This window comes from Pseudophryne corroboree, chromosome 4, assembly GCF_028390025.1.
Source record: "Pseudophryne corroboree isolate aPseCor3 chromosome 4, aPseCor3.hap2, whole genome shotgun sequence".
In the NCBI taxonomy this organism is placed as follows: domain Eukaryota; kingdom Metazoa; phylum Chordata; class Amphibia; order Anura; family Myobatrachidae; genus Pseudophryne; species Pseudophryne corroboree.
This window is the reverse complement of record NC_086447.1, coordinates 648541317-648561854: the sequence shown is the minus strand read 5'-3', so window position 1 is coordinate 648561854 and position 20538 is coordinate 648541317. Positions and strand designations below refer to the sequence as shown.

General features: G+C 47.6%; 1 protein-coding gene across 14 annotated transcripts in view; it reads right to left on the bottom strand.

Annotated features, from left to right (window-relative positions):
- WDR27 (WD repeat domain 27) overlaps positions 1-20538 on the bottom strand; it is a 1147516-nt gene that overhangs the window by 955640 nt on the left and 171338 nt on the right. For 13 of the 14 annotated variants that reach the window (XR_010176117.1, XR_010176118.1, XM_063917760.1 and 10 more), the window contains exons 7-8: positions 13539-13609; positions 13250-13370 (exon numbers count right to left, since the gene is read on the bottom strand). Coding sequence is in view for 12 of the 14 variants with exons in the window: in XM_063917760.1 (XP_063773830.1) it covers positions 13250-13370; positions 13539-13609 (192 nt within the window). In the remaining 2 variants the exon portion in view is untranslated. The remainder of the gene's footprint in view (positions 1-13249; positions 13371-13538; positions 13610-20538) is intronic. The other variant, XM_063917750.1, reaches the window with a different exon arrangement.

Below are 20538 nucleotides of genomic sequence, written 5' to 3'. Positions count from 1 at the left end.
TCGGGAAATAGAGAATCCAGCTGTGTTGCTGTGACACCTTCAGCGAAAGTGACACGCTGTTCAACAACTGCTCTTTTGATCTCGCCCTTATTAGGAGCTCGTCCAAGTATGGGACAACTGTGACTCCTTGCTTGCGTAGGAGCACCATTATTTCCGCCAATTACCCTGAAATTGGTCATGACAAGCCTGTACCGCAGTTGTCAGGTACGCCTGATGGGGTGGATAAATGGGAACATGAAGGTTTGCAGCCTTTATGTCTAGATACATCATCAAATCCCCCCCTTCCAGGCTGGTGATGATCGCTCTGGGCGATTCCACTTTAAATTTGAACCTTTTCCCGTATAGGTTCATTTTAATTTTAAAAATAGGTCTGACCGAACCGTACGGTTTCGGGACTACAGCCAAGGTTGAGTCATATCGCCTTCCTTGTTGCAGGAGGGGAACCTTGAGCACCACCTGTTGGCGATACAATGTGTGAATTGTATTTAATATTATTTCCCTTCCTGGGGGAGAAGCCGGTAGGTCCTATAAGGAAAAACCGGCGAGGAGGCACCTTTCGAATTCCAGCTTGTAACCCTGAGAAACAATTTTTTATTGCCCCGGGAACCACCTGTGAGTGAACTCAGATGTGGCTGAAGAGTCGAAGACGTGCTCCCACTGGGGCGGACTCCCTTAGCGGAACTCCAGCATCATGCGTGGGATGTAGTAGAGGCCGGGGAGGACTTCTGTTCCTGGGAACTAGCTGTGCCCTGTACCCTTACCTCTGGTAAGAAAGGATGCTCCTCGTACTTTCTTGTTATTCTGCGACCGAAACGACTGCATTTGATAATGTCGTGCTTTCTTAGGCTGTGAGGGAATATAAGGCAAAAGATCAGAATTACCAGCTATAGCTGTGGAGACCAGGTCCGAGAGCCCTTCTTCACACAATTCCTCAGCCTTGTAAGGTAAACCTTCCATATGCCTCTTTTAGTCGGCATCACCTGTCCATTGCATGTTCCACAGGACACTTCTAGCAGAAATCGACATAGCGTTGACTCTAGAACCCAGTAGACTAATGTCTCTTTGGGCATGTTTTATATATATATAAGACAGCATCTTTTATATATATATATATATATATATATATATATATATATATATATATATATGTATATATATATATATACACATATACTAGGGTCAATACCATGGTATCCTTATCTAGGGTTTTAATCTCCGCTGATAAGGTATCTGTCCACGCTGCTACAGCGCTATAAACCCATGCCGACACAATCGCCGGTCTGAGTAGTGTACCAGAATGTGTGTAAATGGACTTCAAAGTACTTTTACTGCAAGCTATCTGCAGGATCCCTGAGGATAGCTGTTAAGTCAGCGTTACCTTTTGGGTAAACGTGACAAAGCTTTGTCCACCCTAGGGGAAGATTTCCATCGTATCCTGGCCCTAGTAGGGAAAGGATACTCCCTGAGAATTCTTTTTGGGAAGCTGCAGCTTCTTGTCTGGAGATTCACGCTCTTTTTCTTCATGAGAGGAGGGAAATTTACCTCAGCTTTCTTCCCCTTAAACATGTGTACCCTCGTGTCAGGGACAGATGAGTCATCAGTGATATGCAAAACATTTTTTATTACAATAATCATATATTGAATACTTTTCTGCCAGTTTTGGCTGTAACGTTGCATTATCATAGTCGACACTGGAGTCAGACTCCGTGTCGATATCAGTGTCTATTATTTTGTATAGTGATCATTGTGAGACTCTGAAGGTCTCTGCGACATAGGGACAGACCTGTGTAGATTCACAGTCTGTTCTCTAATCTTTTGTGCAATAAATTTACCTCAGCACTTTATTTCACATATCCAATCAGGTGTCAGCGTTGTCGACGGAGACACCACTCACACACACATTTTGCTCCATCTCCTCCTTAGGAGGGCCTTTTACCTCAGACATGTCGACACACACGTACCGACACACCACACACTCAGGGAATGCTCATCTGAAGATAATTCCCCAACAAGGCCATTTGGAGAGACAGAGAGAGTATGCCAGCACACACCCCAGCGCTATATGACCCAGGAAAAAACACAGCAATTTAATGTTTACCCAGTAGCGCTGTTATTATCTGCGCCAAATAATGTGCCCCCCCCTCTTCTTTAAAACCCTCTCTTCTACCGTGGTATAAGCAGGGGAGAGTCCGGGGAGCTTCCTCTCAGCGGTGCTGTGGAGAAAAACATGGCGCTGGTGAGTGCTGAGGGAGAAGCCCCGCCCCCTCGACGGCGGGCTTCCCCGCTAAAAGTGTAAAATTGGCGGGGGCTCGTGCATATATACAGTGTCCAGCTGTATATATGCTCCTTTTGCCAAATAAGAGGTTTATATTGCTGCCCAGGGCGCCGCCCCCTGCACCCTTACAGTGACCGGAGTATGTGAGGTGTGTGGGAGCAATGGCGCACAGCTGCAGTGCTGTGCGTTACCTCAGTGAAGAACGGAGTCTTCTGCCGCCGATTTCGAAGTCTTCTTGCTTCTCATACTCACCCGGCTTCTGCCTTCCGGCTCTGCGAGGGGGACGGCGGCGCGGCTCTGGGATCGGACGGCGAGGGTGAGATCCTGCGTACGATCCCTCTGGAGCTAATGGTGTCCAGTAGCCTAAGAAGCAGGACCTAGCTTCAGAGAGTAGGGCTGCTTCTCTCCCCTCAGTCCCACGATGCAGGGAGTCTGTTGCCAGCAGAGCTCCCTGAAAATAAAAAACCTAACAAAATACTTTCTATCAGTAAACTCAGGAGAGCTCACTGAAAAGCACCCAGCTCGTCTGGGCACAGTATCAAACTGAGGTCTGGAGGAGGGGCATAGAGGGAGGAGCCAGTGCACACCAGGAACTAAATTCTTTCTTAAAGTGCCCATGTCTCCTGCGGAGCCCGTCTATCCCCATGGTCCTTACGGAGTCCCCAGCATCCTCTAGGACGTTAGAGAAATAAGAATACATCATCAAAGTCATTCAATAGTCCTGTACAAATCTGTCAGATGATCAGTAGTGCAGTGATTCATGTACTATACTGCTCACACTAGTGGTGGACATAGCACCCATGCAGCTGCAGAGGTTGTCAGTGGGACAGGGAGTCACTGAACTTTCTCTCTAAATTACATTTTGTATTTTATGTTTGTATTCCATTTATAGGCTGTATTCCTTGGGCCCCTCTCTGCTCAGCACTACAGTATACGTGAATGCTCTCTTACAATCTCTACTGAGGTAACCCAGACACGGGACCTTAAGCATGAGTTTCGTGACAAGCACCATATGACAGTGTGCCAGAAGCAACCAGCAATTAATATTATATGGGATAATATGGAACATTTCTGATTGGGAATGTGGGCCCTGTGTTCAGTAGCAGAATAAAGGAGTGTGATCTATGAAACGGAATTCAGAATGTCGACACAATTACAACAGCAGTGGTGGAACTAGCAAGTGTTGGACCCAGGTGCAACAATATACTTTGAATATCTGACATTGTCCTATACTGTATGAATTAAACAGCTGTAGAAGGCCCTAAAAAATAAGAATTTACTCACCGGTAATTCTATTTCTCGTAGTCCGTAGTGGATGCTGGGAACTCCGTAAGGACCATGGGGAATAGACGGCACCGCAGGAGACTGGGCACATCTAAAGAAAGATTTAGGACTATCTGGTGTGCACTGGCTCCTCCCCCTATGACCCTCCTCCAAGCCTCAGTTAGGACACTGTGCCCGGAAGAGCTGACACAATAAGGAAGGATTTTGAATCCCGGGTAAGACTCATACCAGCCACACCAATCACACCATATAACTCGTGATAGGAACCCCGGTTAACAGTATGATAACAAAAGGAGCCTCTGAATAGATGGCTCGCAATAACAACCCGATTTGTGTAACAATAACTATTTACAAGTATTGCAGACAATCCGCACTTGGGATGGGCGCCCAGCATCCACTACGGACTACGAGAAATAGAATTACCGGTGAGTAAATTCTTATTTTCCCTTACGTCCTAGTGGATGCTGGGAACTCCGTAAGGACCATGGGGATTATACCAAAGCTCCCAAACGGGCGGGAGAGTGCGGATGACTCTGCAGCACCGGATGAGAGAACTCCAGGTCCTCCTCAGCCAGGGTATCAAATTTAAAGAATTTTGCAAACGTGTTTGCCCCTGACCAAGTAGCAGCTCGGCAAAGTTGTAAAGCCGAGACCCCTCGGGCAGCCGCCCAAGATGAGCCCACCTTCCTTGTGGAATGGGCTTTTACAGATTTAGGCTGCGGTAGTCCCACCGCAGAATGTGCCAGCTGAATAGTGCTACAAATCCAGAGCGCGATAGTCTGCTTAGAAGCAGGAGCACCCAGTTTGTTGGGTGCATACAGGAAAAACAGCGAGTCAGTTTTCCTGACTCCAGCCGTCCTGGAAACATAAATTTTCAGGGCCCTGACTACGTCCAGTAACTTGGAATCCTCCAAGTCCCTAGTAGCCGCAGGCACCACAATAGGCTGGTTCAAGTGAAACGCTGATACCACCTTCGGGAGAAACTGAGGACGAGTCCTCAACTCTGCCCTATCCATATGGAAAATCAGATAAGGGCTTTTATAGGACAAAGCCGCCAATTCTGACACACGCCTGGCCGAAGCCAGGGCCAACAGCATGACCACTTTTCACGTGAGATATTTCAAATCCACAGTCTTAAGTGGTTCAAACCAATGTGATTTCAGGAACTCCAAAACCACATTGAGATCCCAAGGTGCCACTGGGGGCACAAAAGGAGGCTGAATATGCAGAACTCCTTTGACAAAAGTCTGAACTTCATGCAGTGAAGCCAGTTCTTTCTGGAAGAAAATCGACAGGGCCGAAATCTGGACCTTAATGGACCCCAATTTGAGGCCCAACGTCACCCCTGCTTGCAGGAAATGCAGGAATCGACCCAGTTGAAATTCCTCCGTTGGGGCCTTCCTGGCCTCACACCAAGCAACATATTTCCGCCAAATGCGGTGATAATGTTTTGCGGTGACATCCTTCCTGGCTTTGATCAGGGTAGGGATGACTTCCTCCGGAATGCCCTTTTCCTTCAGGATCCGGTGTTCAACCGCCATGCCATCAAACGTAGCCGCGGTAAGTCTTGGAACAGACAGGGCCCCTGCTGCAGCAGGTCCTGTCTGAGCGGCAGAGGCCAAGGGTCCTCTGAAAGCATCTCTTGAAGTTCCGGGTACCAAGCTCTTCTTGGCCAATCCGGAACCACGAGTATAGTTTTCACTCCTCGCCTTCGTATTATTCTCAGTACCTTGGGAATGAGAGGCAGAGGAGGAAACACATAAACCGACTGGTACACCCACGGTGTTACTAGAGCGTCCACAGCGATCGCCTGAGGGTCCCTTGACCTGGCGCAATATCTTTTTAGCTTTTTGTTGAGGCGGGACGCCATCATGTCCACCTGTGGTCTTTCCCAACGGTTTACCAGCATTTGGAAGACTTCTGGATGAAGTCCCCATTCTCCCGGGTGGAGGTCGTGCCTGCTGAGGAAGTCTGCTTCCCAGTTGTCCACTCCCGGAATGAACACTGCTGTCAGTGCCAACACATGATTTTCCGCCCATCGGAGAATCCTTGTGGCTTCTGCCAATGCCCTCCTGCTTCTTGTGCCGCCCTGTCTGTTTACATGGGCGACCGCCGTGATGTTGTCTGATTGGATCAGTACCGGCTGGTTCTGAAGCAGGGGCCTTGCTTGGCTTAGGGCATTGTAAATGGCCCTTAGCTCCAGAATATTTATGTGAAGCGAAATCTCCTGATTTGACCACAGTCCTTGGAAATTTCTTCCCTGTGTGACTGCACCCCAGCCCCGAAGGCTGGCATCCGTGGTCACCAGGACCCAGTCCTGTATTCCGAATCTGCGGCCCTCTAGTAGATGAGCCCTCTGCAGCCACCACAGCAGCGACACCCTGGTCCCTGCAGACAGGGTTATCCGCTGTTGCATCTGGAGATGGGACCCGGACCATTTATCCAACAGGTCCCACTGGAAAGTCCTTGCGTGGAACCTTCCGAATGGAATTGCTTCGTACGAAGCTACCATTTTTCCCAGGACTCGTGTGCATTGATGTACCGACACCTGTCCTGGTTTTAGAAGGTCTCTGACTAGAGATGACAACTCCTCGGCTTTTTCCACTGGAAGAAACACTTTTTTCTGGTCTGTGTCCAGAATCATTCCCAGGAACAGAAGACCTGTCGTCGGGACCAGCTGTGACTTTGGAATATTGAGAATCCAGCCGTGCTGTTGCAGCACTTCCCGAGAAAGTGCTAACCCCACTACCAACTGTTCCTTGGACCTCGCCTTTATCAGGGGATCGTCCAAGTACGGGATAATTAAAAACTCCCTTCTTGCGAAGGAGTATCATCATGTCGGCCATTACCTTGGTAAAGACCCTCGGTGCCGTGGATAACCCAAACGGCAGCGTCTGGAACTGTTAGTGACAGTCCTGTACCACAAACCTGAGGTACTCCTGGTTAGGAGGGTAAATGGGGACATGCAGTTAAGCATCCTAGATGTCCAGAGAGACCCTGTAATCCCCCTCGTCCAGGTTCGCAATAACCGCCCTGAGCGATTCCATCTTGAACTTGAATCTTTTGATATATGTGTTCAAGGATTTTAAATTTAATATGGGTCTAACCGAACCTTCCGGTTTCGGTACCACAAACATTGTGGAATAGTAACCCTTTCCTTGTTGAAGGAGGGGTACCTTGACAATCACTTGCAGTGAATACAGTTTTTAGATAACCACCACACTGCCTCCCTGGCAGAGGGAGTTGCCGGTAAGGCATATTTTAGGAAACGGCGGGGGGGAGACGTCTCGAATTCCAGCCTGTACCCCTGAGATACTGTTTGAAGAACCCCGGGATCCGCCTGTGAGAGAGCCCACTGTGCGCTGAAATTTTTGAGACGGGCCCCCGCCGTACCCGGGTCCGCCTGAGTAGTCCCAGCGTCATGCTGTGGACTTACCGGACGCAGGGGAGGACTTCTGCTCTTGGGAACTAGCTGTGTGCTGCAGCTTTTTCCCTCTACCTTTTCCTCTTGGCAGAAAAGATGAGCCTCCAGACCTCTTGCTTTTCTGGGGCCGAAAGGACTGTACCTGATAATACAGTGCTTTCTTTGCTGTGAGGTAGCTTGTGGCAACCAGTTTGATTTCCCAGCAGTAGCTGTGGAAACGAGGTCTGAAAGACTATCCCCAAACAGTTCCACCCCCTTATAGGGCAAAACTTCCATGTGCTGTTTTGAATCGGCATCGCTTTTACATAGCGCTTATTTGTGATGCCAGCCGGCAAATATCCCTCTGTGCATCACGCATGTATAAGACAGCGTCTTTTATATGCTCTATTGTCAGCAAAATATTGTCCCTATCCATAGTATTATCCGACAGGGAATCTGACCACGCAGCTGCCGCACTGCACCTCCATGCCGAGGCAATAGCTGGTCTCAATATAATGCCCGTGTGTGTATAGCTTTAAGGGTAGTTTCCTGCTTTCTATCAGCAGGTTCCTTTAGGGCGGCCGTATCCGGAGACAGTAGTGCCACCTTTTTTAATAAGCGTGTCAGCGCTTTATCTACCTTAGGGGGTATTTCCCAACGTGACCTATCCTCTGGCGGAAAAGGGTACGCTGCTTAGAAATTATCAATTTCTTATCGAGGGAAGTCCACGCTTCCTCACACACCTCATATTAATTTCTCAGATGCAGGAAAAACTACAGGTAGTTTTTTCTCACCAAACATAATACCCTTTTTTGTGGTACCTGGGGTATTATCAGAAATGTGTAATACATTTTTCATTGCCTCAATCATGTAACGGGTGGACCTATTGGAGGGTACACTAGTCTCATCGTCTTCGACACTGGAGTCGGTATCCGTGTCGACATCTGTGTCTGTCACCTGAGGTAGCGGGCGTTTTAAAGACCCTGATGACATTTGAGACGCTGGAACAGGCACAAGCTGAGTAGCCGGCTGTCCTATGTTGTCAAACCTTTTGTGTAAGGAGTTGACACCTTCCATAAGTCCATCCACACAGGTGTCGACCCCGCAGGGGGTGACATCACATTCACAGGCATTTGCTCCGCCTCCACATCATTTTCCTCATCATACATATCGACACAGCAGTACCGACACACAGCACACACACAGGGAATGCTCTGACAGAGGACAGGACCCCACAAAGCCCTTTGGGGAGACAGAGGGAGAGTATGCCAGCACACACCAGGGCGCTATATATCACAGGGATATCACCTATAGAGAGTGTTTTCCCTTATAGCTGCATTATTATAATATACTGCGCCTAATTTTTGTGCCCCCCTCTCTTTTTAACCCTTTCTGTAGTGCAGGACTGCAGGGGAGAGCCAGGGAGCGATCCTTCCAGCTGAGCTGTGAGGGAAAATGGCGCCAGTGTGCTGAGGGAGATGGCTCCGCTCCTTTTTCGGCGGGCTTTCTCTCGCTATTTTAATAATTCTGGCAGGGGTTAATATACACCTATATAGCCCCTGGGGCTATATATGGTGTCAGTTTGCCAGCCAAGGTGCTATTTATTGCTGCTCAGGACGCCCCCCCCCCCAACGCCCTGCACCCATCAGTGACCGCAGTGTGTGGTGTGCATGAGGAGCAATGGCGCACAGCTGCAGTGCTGTGCGCTACCTTGGAGAAGACAGAAGTCTTCTGCTGCCGATTTTCCAGACCTTCTTGCTTCTGGCTCTGTAAGGGGGACGGCGGCGCGGCTCCGGGAACGGACGACGAGGTCGGGTCCTGTGTTTGATCCCTCTGGAGCTAATGGTGTCCAGTAGCCTAAGAAGCCCAAGCTACCACCACTTAGGTAGCTTCGCTTCTTCTCCCCTTAGTCCCTCGGTGCAGTGAGCCTGTTGCCAGCAGGTCTCACTGTAAAATAAAAAACCTAAACTATACTTTCTTTCTAGGAGCTCAGGAGAGCCCCTAGTGTGCATCCAGCTCGGCCGGGCACAGAAATCTAACTGAGGCTTGGAGGAGGGTCATAGGGGGAGGAGCCAGTGCACACCAGATAGTCCTAAATCTTTCTTTAGATGTGCCCAGTCTCCTGCGGAGCCGTCTATTCCCCATGGTCCTTACGGAGTTCCCAGCATCCACTAGGACGTCAGAGAAATATAAATTAATGATCAGGTACTTAAAATGTAACAATATTCCATTTAATTCATGAAAAATAACACAGGTCTGCGATGAACAAGCTTTTTTTAACTAATTTATGTGATACTTATAGATTTTTGGCTTCTGAACACGAAAATGATTCCCAATTTTGCATATCACATCACGTTTTTCTGCAAAACGTGCATTTATGAAGAAGTAATTTTTTTTCATATTCATTAAAGTAATAAATGTATTCTGCCTACATTTATTATAAAACATTGTCTTAAATGAATTCAGTTGGTAGTATAGAACATTGCAATTCAGTTCTCGTCATAAAACTTCCCCCCACCCAGTGCCAGATAAGGTTTACAAGGGCCTGGAGCTGAAATTTACAAAGGGCCTAAAACCCATACTGTCTAAAGGAACATTGCACACACACACACACAACAACTACAACTACAAGGTGAGCTGGCGAAGGTGAAACCAAATACAACAGATTTAACACAGTTTTGCCCTGTGCCGGCTCATTTTACCCCTGCCTACCACCACATATACACACACAGTACACACTACAAACATAGACAGTACACACACACACACACACACCACCACATATAGCAGTACACACTACACATACATGCAGTACACACTTGATACCACATATACACACACCCACACAATACTCAGACACATACAGTACACACACATCCACCACTGCCTCATATACAAACACAGTACAAACTACACACACACACACATTACCACATATACACACAACACAACATAAATACACATACACATTAGGACATCAGCAAGATGGCTGACTACTGCTGGATGATACACAGAGATGACGCATAAAAAAAACTTATAAGCGGAAAGCGACAAAACGAAGTTTGAAGACAACAAAAAAAGATATTAACGATTTTTCAATACTTATGGTTTGGTTTCTATTATTGTTTGATTTTATTGTTATTTTATTATGTAATTAAGACAAAAACACAGTGATATCATCTACACTTCTTCGTATTTCACAATAAATATGTCAAGAACAATTAAACTTCCTGTTTTTTCTTAAAAATTTATGTAACCCCCTTATAGGTAAATGTGATGTGATAATTTTTTCATATACTATTTCTTGATGTACACAGGAGTATAATTAAGAATATAAAAGTATTATTAAAAAAGCTTTCAATACCTTAAATTTCACAGACCTGTGTAATGGATAGTCACATTTTAAACAGACCAAAAATCTTGGCACATGAATAATATATTAGAGTTTCATAATTGTCAGTAATACTTTGTTCACATAATTATATGTTTAATCAGCATTAATAAGTGACATTTTAGCAATGTAATGGTTAATACTATTTGTCCTGGTCAATTATTCATAAACAATTATTATTATAAACTATTAAAGCTTTGTACTTTTACTCACTGATTCATGGTTATACTATTTCTCATCTATATGTTTTATCACGGCTCCTGATTATAACTGTCCAGACCATTCTTTGGAATCTGACAGTGTTGCACTCTGGTATGTGTACATTATCAGAGATAATCCGCCCCATTGTACCTGTAAAGCTTAGTTCTCTCTCCACTTCTTACAGCCTGTCAGCAAACCATGTGGAATACAGACCACTTACTGGTTAGGGTATCAGTCTTTGGTTGAATCTTCAATTCAAGGGGGGTTGGACCCAAAGCTGTGCGGTACTGGAGGCTATTGATGTCACTACAGTAATGGTCCTCCACTGGCAACTGCCACCCGCAGGTATGCAATATATTATAAAACGCACATACGGATTGTCAGGCTACAATGCCGCTCCCCTTAATCCAGCACTCTAGGCAGATGCCTAATGTTGCCTAATGATAGTGTCAGGCCTGGGGAGGGGCATCCTCTCCTCAACCCAGAACCCTTCTCTCTTTGTTACTGCCCGCGATGCGGTGGCCGGCAGCATACTACAATGAGTCAGTCCAACTGATTGTTAGTACCTGGCTAGTCTGTTAATAGTGACACCAGGGGGTTAATTTACTAAGGTGGGAGATTTTTAGAACTGGTGATGTTGCCCATGGAAACCAATCAGATTCTACTTACCATTTATCTAGCTGCTTCTAGCAGATAATAGATATAATCTGATTGGTTGCTATGGGCAACATCACCAGTTCTAAAAAATCTCCCACCTTAGTAAATTTACCCTGATGCAATGCACCTGCTGCACCACTGCTAGTTCCACACCTGGTCGAGAGGATCCCAATGATGTAATTTAGCATGTCGTCATTCATAGTGTCATCATTTAGCATTCATAATATCAACATTATACATGTCATCTGAGAATACTGACATTACTATTTTACCCTAATCGCAGCCTAACCATAATGGTTATACTGTAGACATGTATAATGTCAACATTATATCACTATGGTTGTATTAAATGTCGCCATTATGAACATGTTGACACTCTGAACCATTCAGTGACGTGCGGTGAGGTCACTGGTTGGGGAGGCACTGGCAGCTAACAAGCCCTCCAACCCCCCCCCCCCCCCCCGAAAAAAAAAAATGTGGTCCCCCGACACATCAGTAAAACCAGCACTAGGCAGAACCAGCCAGGGGGAGTAATGCCATAGCAGGGGAGACACTCAGTGTGGGGTCCCCCTGCCATAACATTAATCTGCCCCCCCAGCCAGTCAGCCCAGGGTTGGAATTCCTCAGAAAGTGGGAACCCCAAAAAATAAAAATGGGGTCCCCCCTCCCGAGCAATAACCAGCACTGGGCTATCTATGCCCCGCACCCCTGGTGGCGGTGGGTGCGGGGTTCATTGTGTTAATATTGTTCTTTACAGGTGGCCTACAGGTCCCAGCAAGCCTGCCCCAGCATGCTGGCACTTGGAGAACCACAAGTGCCAGCATGCCCGGACATAAAGGGCCTGCTGGCACCTGTAGTCCACCTGCAAAGAATAGTAATATTGTTCTTTACAGGTAGCCTACAGGTCCCAGCAAGCCTGCCCCAGCATGCTGGCACTTGGAGAACCAAAAGTGCCAGCATGCCCGGACATAAAGGGCCCGCTGGCACCTGTAGTCCACCTGTAAAGAAAATATTAAAATAAAAACACCACACGTCTTGAAAATAAGCTTTATTAAACCGGACCTTCACCTGGGGGCGGCGGCCTTTAAGCTCTTGTGCGTGGCCGCCGCCTTCTCAGGGCTTCCGGCGTCTTCACCTGGGGGGGGGCGCCACCTCCCCAGGGCTTCCAGCGTCTTCTTCACCTGGTGGGCGGCGGCTGCTAAGCTCTTTTGCATAGCCGCCGCCCAGCCAGGACTTGCGGCGTCTTCTTTCTTCAGGAGCTCTTCACAGCTCCTCCTCTGCTGTCGGAATGACTCTCCTCCGCCTCGCGCTGACTTATATAAGTCAGCCGAGGGGGCGGGGCGATGACGCGGCGAGCCGTGATTGGCTCGCGGCGGCCATCTTGAATTTCAAAACTGCCGCTGAGGCGCCATTTTTGAAACTGGAACCGCTCCGCTGCCAAACTCTGCTGGATAAAGGTACATTTCCGCCGCCGCACCACCGCCGCATCCCGCCGCCCGCACCATCGCCGCATCCAGCCGCCCGCACCATCGCCGCATCCAGCCGCCCGCACCTCCTCCGCCAGCGTCGCCCACACAGTGATTGACAGCGGATCCAGTGACGGATCCGCTGGCCAATCACTGTGGCCTCACTGACAGGGACGTGCTTTCATAGGTTGAAAGCACGTCCCTGTATGAAAGCGGCACCTCTAATGGTGCCGCTTTCCCATATATTTTCAATGGGCTTTTACAGCCCAAGGCTAGTCCCCGCCCGTGCCCGCCCCTCGCTCCCCATACTTTCCCCAGTGACAACGGGAGGCACCACGATCGGTGCCTCCCAAACACATACAGAGGGGAGCAATCCTAAGAATAATATTAAGAAGATACATATGACACAGAATATGTGTCATATGCATCTTCTTTGTATTATCTTACTCATTAATGACAGGGGAGGCACTGCCTCCCCTGACTGCACGTCCCTGGAACCATTCAACATTGCAGTGCTGACATTCTGAATGACAACAATATGACTGCATACTATATAAAGCACAAAATGTCACCTGTTATACCAGAGGGCCTGCATTTTCCAATAATCCTGCAGAATCTGAGTTTCTCCTTTTGAAGGTTGATGTGACAGAGACCTCGAAAATTGTGTCCCTTTGCTAAGCTGAAAGACCTTATCTGGAAAATGAGAATTCACAATTTATGGGTATGCCCTGTCTTGCTTGATGAAATATTTTTGCAATACTGAAAACCTTTACATCAAACAATGCAGCTCTGAGATGTCCAGATGCTCTAAATGTAGATCTGTATAAAACTGGTATGAAACAAATGAAATGTGCATCTTACCAGCCCATCGGCACAACCGGTAACCAGCTGCTCATTTTCTGCATCGATATACATCTTCAGCAGAGGGAATGCTGTTAAAAACAAATACATTATATTTTATAATAAAAAAAATTGTGAGCCAACTTAACTAGAATTTTCTCTATTAGATTTTTAACCTAACTTTACAATAGGAAAATGTATTGTAGCCCTAATGCCGGGTTCACTATGGTATGCCGGCGGACGGGCTCCCGGCGACCAGCATACCGGCGCCGGGAGGCCGACCGCCGGCTTACCGACAGCGTGGCAAGCGCAAATGAGCCCCTTGCGGGCTCGCTGCGCTCGCCGCGCCACGTTATTTTATTCTCCCTCCAGGGGGGTCGTGGACCCCCACGAGGGAGAATAGTGTCGGTATGCCAGCTGTCGGGATCCCGGCGCCGGTATACTGTGCGCCGGGATCCCGTCAGTCGGCATACTGAAGACCACCCCTAATGCCAGATATGTCAGTTCCTAATAAACATATGTTCGTGCACCAATGCTGTACCCTGAAAAAAAAAATAGCAAAAATGCAGATGGAAGACAATAAACCATTAGAAATGCTGCAACCTTTGCTCTTACATCTTTCTGGTGCGCACATGTAGCAGGGCTGTACAAATCCCAGGTACCATGCTGCCATGCTGTTGCTGCTAATAGCTTTTAGTGCTGCTAGTGGACTGTTAATTACAGCTCTTATCTGCATTTGCTGACAACTATTAGAATATATTACAAGCCATTACAGCTATAAGGCACGGTGCTGTAACATGGTATATAGTAAAAACGTCGACAATGTCAGCATTTATAAAGTCAAAATGATTGTCATTAGGGTTACGCTGTGCTCTGAAGGGTTAGGCTGCAGGAGAAAGGTTAGGCTCTGGAAGGAGGTAACGGTTATAGGGTTAAGCAGTGGGGGGGAGGGGAGGTTAGAGTTAGGCACTACGGGGCGGGTCAGAGGTTTGACTTGGAAGTCACAGTCACATGATGGCTGGGACCCTGAAGACGTTAGTGCATGTGCCAAGTGCAACGGTAGCGGTGCAATGCACCTTGTCCACAGCAAGGGAGTGCAGTACACTAATTGGAGTTTCCTGTGCTTTGCCAGTGAAAGCGACACACAAAAAAAAAGGTGCGTCGACCATTTTTGGGTAGACAATTTGTCATGCCTTTTCATGTGTCGATCTTTTGTACCTGTTGATCTGTTCCACTTTTTACCTGTAAACCTAATGACCCTGTTGACCTTTTGAACATGTCAACCTTTTCCATGTCGACCATATGTGGTTGAACTATTGACTGTCGACCTAATTAGGGTCGACCTAATGATCCATACCCAGAATTAGACAGAAGCTCATAATTCTGCAATATTTAATAGTATGAAGTCAGCGACTCAATATTCAGGGATGCGTTTGGCATACTGGTGTTCGAGATGTTAGGTGTAGACAGTATAGGGGAGGTTAAGGTTAGGCAGCGGGGGGAGGGGGAGGGTTGGGCACTAAAAAGGGAGGGTTATAACTAAGTGGGTATGGTTAGGTTTAGGCTGCGGGGGGGGGGGGTAAGCACTAAGGGTGGTGGTTAGGTTTAGGCTTCTGGTGCAGAGGGTTAGGGTTAGAGGGGTTGGGGAAAGAGGGTTGGAATACTTACCTAGCAGGTGTTGTTATTCTGCACGTCGGGATGCTACTGTCAGTCTTCTGACTGCCAGCATCCTGTGCCCAACCCAAATAATCATATGTTCATGGATGAACTGGCATCTCCTGGTCCCGCCTCAAATCCCCATTGGATTGTTCCCTGGCGCCACTGACACTCCACAGCCACCAAAGCATTTCAACCCGCTCTGGTGTCATCACCATAGGTTTCAGAGAGGCCTCATATAGCAAAACCTCATAACTGCCTGTTTTAACCAGGGTTGTCACGATTTAAGGGCTCTGTCCTGATTTGGGACAGCATTGTCCTGCGGGCTGGAATGCTGGAAAGCATGTCTGATTCACAGCAGTGAACAGGTGTTCTTGCATTAAAGGGGTGCCATTACAGGGCCGGCTCCAGGCATGTTCCAATAGAGCGGCCGAACAGGGCGCCGCACTTTATGGGCGCCGCTAGCTCTGGCCGCCATATTGGAGCCTGGAGCCGTCCCTACAGCTTCGCTTCAACACTGCAGTGTCTGTCGTGCACTACATGAAAAGCCCGGCGCCGGCCCGTGAGCCAACCAGAGCTCGCGGTCCGGCAGCTGAGGCTGATTGGCTGCCGGACCGCGAGCTTTGATTGGCTTGCAGACCGGCGCCTAGGATGAGATGCAGCAGGTAATCCAATTCATACACGCGCCGCCACTTAGCATAATTTATTAGTCCTCCGGCTTTTTATAATTACCGCGGGTGTGAGGCAAATACACCGGATTCTGGGTAGCTATAGAAGGCAGAGGAGGCTGGCAGCGGGCAACAGCCCTCACCCAGCCCACTGCGGAGGGGGGGAGCTGCCCGGCCAGTCAGGGGGTGAGGGCTCACGGGGCCCCTCCGGGCTCTCCTCAGGTGTGATGGGGCTACCCGCCCTGAACAATGAGAGCGGCTCCTGGATTATTACTATTATTACTATTATATACCCCCCTCACCCTTATTTCCCGGTCACACAGGTTTGGAAGAATTAGTGCTGTTTCCTCACCCATCATTATTACTAATATCCAGTATTATTACTATTATTATTATTTCCCCACCATTCATCTGCCCGTCTTATTATTATTCCAGCATCTTAGTAGCAGTAGTATTATTACTCAGCCATCTTATTAATATTGTTATTACTAGTAGTACTGTTACCCCACCATCCATCTGCCCCTGTTATCCTCAGTATGCCCTTATCCATCATCCTTATTATAAAATGCACCCATCTGCCCCTCAGCTCAATTATTATTATTATTATTATTATTATTATAATAATAGCCAGGACCACTGTGCCCCAAAACTCTCATTATCATTTGTATGCTCATGATCTATCTGCCCCCTATTAGTATTTACCCAACCATCCATCAATTTATTATTATAGTGAGCACCTATCTAGAGCACAGGTTCTCAAACTCGGTCCTCAGGACCCCACACAGTGCATGTTTTGCAGGTCTCCTCACAGAATCACAAGTGAAATAATTAGTCCCACCTGTGAACCTTTTAAAATGGGTCAGTGAGTAATTAATACACCTGTGCACTTGCTGGGTTACCTGCAAAACATGCACCGTGTGGGGTCCTGAGGACCGAGTTTGAGAACCCCTGCTCTAGAGCATACTTGCCTACCTGACCCTCTCCATGAGGAAGAAAATGCTCTGTTCCTGGACTTTCCTGGTAATGTATGATTGCCATCACCTGTGGTGAAACACCTTTCTTATCAATTAACTAGCTCACCACAGGTGATGCCAATCATACATTACCAAGATAGTCCAGGAACAGGGCATTTTCTCCCTCACGGAGAGGGTCAGGTAGGCAAGTATGCTATAGAATTTACAGATAGCATACCTCCCAACATGACCCTCTCCAGGAGGGACAGAATGCTCTGCTCCTGGACTTCCCTCTTAATTTATGATTGCCATCACCTGTGCTGAAACACCTTTCTTATCCATTAACCTGTCAGGTTCGGTCTGGTTTGTGTCCCCGGAGGGGGCGCTAGTGGGTCAGTGGAGGTAGGATGGAAGAAGTGAGGATACTGGATTGGATTCCTGCGCATGTGCACAATGTTGTTTATTAAGCAGAAAGATAAAACAATATGGCAGCAGGAATACTTGGAGAAATAAACAATAATAAATGCAATGGGTATGATGCAGCGTGGAAGCTGAGAGTCTATGGCAAAACAGTGAGAGTCTATGGCAATACAGTGAGAGTCTATGGCAATACAGTGAGAGTCTATGGCAATATGCTGGTATGGGAACCAGAGATGATAAACACGTGGAGCCAGCAGAGGTGATGATAATGGTAGCAAACCTGATAGCAGATGAAGAAGACTTGATGCAGGGTTCACAGTGCTATTGGAAAGCACAGGCAGCTTGCAAGCTGATTCACAGGCGAGGTGATGAGCTGCACCTGGAGATGGAGTCTCTACAGCTGAGGCTGAAGCACACTGTGTTGGAGATTGGTGTGAAGCCTGTAAATGAATGCAGGAATTGCTGATGCTTGTAGTTCCACGGAGCTGTAGTAGGATAACCAGGAACACGGAGTAACAAGCAGGTAACCAGGAACACGGGGATCTGGAGACTGGAACACAGGAACTTACACACTGAATGCAGCAGGAGAGCTGGAGTGGTTGCTGGAACTTGTAGTTCCACAGGAACACAGGAACTTGCACACTGAATGTCGCAGGAGAGCTGGAGGGGTTGCTGGAACTTGTAGTTCCACAGGAACACAGGAACTTGCACACGGAATGTCGCAGGAGAGCTGGAGGGGTTGCTGGAACTTGTAGTTCCACAGGAACTTGCACACGGAATGTCGCAGGAGAGCTGGAGGGGTTGCTGGAACTTGTAGTTCCACAGGAACACAGGAACAGCTGGGAACTGGAACGGAACTGGAACAGCTGGGACCTGTTGTTCCACAGGTCCACTACACAAGGATATCTCTGTAGACAGAGGATTGCAAACAGGAGCCACCTGTTCACGGGATGTGACGTGTTGTCCAAGGCGATGTGAGAGAGCCACAAACTGGAAGTTATACCACCTGCCCAGCAGTGATTGGACACAAACTGCAGGCGGAGATACTAGCTGGATTGGGTGTCCAGATCAGCTGTGAGTTAGTTGAAGCACTATGTACTCCAGGCTGCAGAGGACTGAAAACGAGAACTGGAACGGAACTGAACTGCTGGAACCTGTAGTTCCACAGCAGTGATGTGATGGAAAATGCAGATTCCTGACATAACCTGTTCAACACAGGTGTCGACAATCATAAATTAAGAAAAAAAGTCCAGAAGCAGAGTATGGTGTCACTCCTGGAGAGGGTCATGTTGGGAGGTATGAGATAATGGTATGAAAAACAATAAACATCCAGTGAGTGGCAGTCCTGACGGCGAAAATACCTTGCTAATGACAATGTCATATTTGTCCAAGCTGACAGGATGCCAATAGTGACACAAATAATTATATTTTACAGTAGTGGTATGAAGTAGATTGTACAGTGCATCCTTTTTATGGGCTATAGCAGCAGACCACCTAAGTACTAAAAACCAGACCAACTAAGAACAGAAAACTGAAGTTACAGTGGTCATGGGCTCACCCAAACTGGAGTTGAAGCATACTTGCCTACCTGACCCTCTCCATGAGGGAGAAAATGCTCTGTTCCTGGACTTTCCTGGTAATGTATGATTGCCATCACCTGTGGTGAGCTAGTTAATTGATAAGAAAGGTGTTTCACCACAGGTGATGGCAATCATACATTACCAGGAAAGTCCAGGAACAGAGCATTTTTTCCCTCATGGAAAGGGTCAGGTAGGCAAGTATGCCCCATGGTTACCAGTTCTCAGTGCAGTAAAGAACCTTCTGAGATGTGGCAGAATGGGAGATTTGCAGTGTGAATGTGCAGCCAAAAACAAACTGCAGCAACTGTGTGATGCTATCATGTCAGCATGGACCAGAATCTCTGGAAAAGTTTCCAGTACTTTGCTGAATCCCTGACACAAAGTTATTGCTGAGATACCGGGGACTGAATGTATTCTGGACATTTAAGCCCTGGCAGTACCCTGCTATTCTGTTGGTTAGATGATAAGTGGGTTACAGTTATATATTATATATGGGTTTTGTTCTTCTTCAACTACAAGGGACACAACCCAATATAAAAGAGTGTTATGGTAGACTTATCATGGTTAACACTGTTTCTGCGAGGTACATTGGGTTCCACAGGGAAAACATCAGGGGTGTAGAGTGGATCTTGATCCAGAGGCACTAACAGGCTAAAGCTTTAGCTGTCCCAGGATGCAGTGAGGCCTCCCTCTATAACCCCGCCTCCAGGCACTGAGAGCTCAGTTTCGTTAATCAGTCTATTGCAGAGTGAAGGCAGATGTTAGTCACATAGAACCACATTCTCACGTCAGGAGAAGGTACCAGCGGCTAATGCCATAAAAACCCATAGAAGCTAGGTGCGTCAGGGTGGGCGCCCTGTGGTACCCAATGTACCTCGCAGAAACAGTGTTAACCATGGTAAGTCTACCATAACACTCATTTTCTGCAGCAGGTTACATTGGTTTCCACAGGGAAAACATCGGGGATGTCCTAAAGCAGTTCCTCAAGGGAGGGGACACGCCTTAGCGGATGTTAGAATCCGGCGTCCAAAGGAAGCATCCTGGGAGGCGAAAGTATCAAAGGCATAGAACCCAACAAACGTGTTCACAGAGGACAACGTAGCCGCCTTGCACAATTGCTCTGCGGATTCGTCACGGCGGGCCGCCCAAGAAGGTTCAACAGACCAAGTAGAATGGACATTAATAGCAGCAGGAGCTGGGAGTCCAGTCTGCACATATCACCATTCTAATCCATCTGGCCAAGGTTTGCTTATTCGCAGGCCAGCCACATTTGTGGAAACCAAACAGGACAAAAAGGGTATCTGACCTCCTGATAGAGGCAGTCCTCTCCTCCTAGATACGGAGAGCCCTAACCACATCCAAAGAACGTTCTTTGGGAGACAAATCCGAAGACATAAAGGCCGGAACCACAATCTCTTGGTTTAGGTGAAAAGATGACACCACCTTAGGTAAATAACCAGGTCGAGTTCGTAAAACTGCCCGGTCACGGTGAAATATCAGAAAGGGTGGACGACAGGAAAAGGTGTCTAAGTCCGACACCCGTCTTGCAGAGGCAATAGCCAGCAAGAGCAGGAGGATGAATCCACAGTACACCCTGAGTGAATGTATGAACGCCAGGTATAGACACAACTTTCCTCTGACCACCGACAAGGCAGATATGTGACCCTTGAGGGAGGTCAGACGAAGGCCTAAGTCCAGACCTGCTTTGTTGCAGAAAAGCCAGAATTCTGGAAGTTCCGAATCT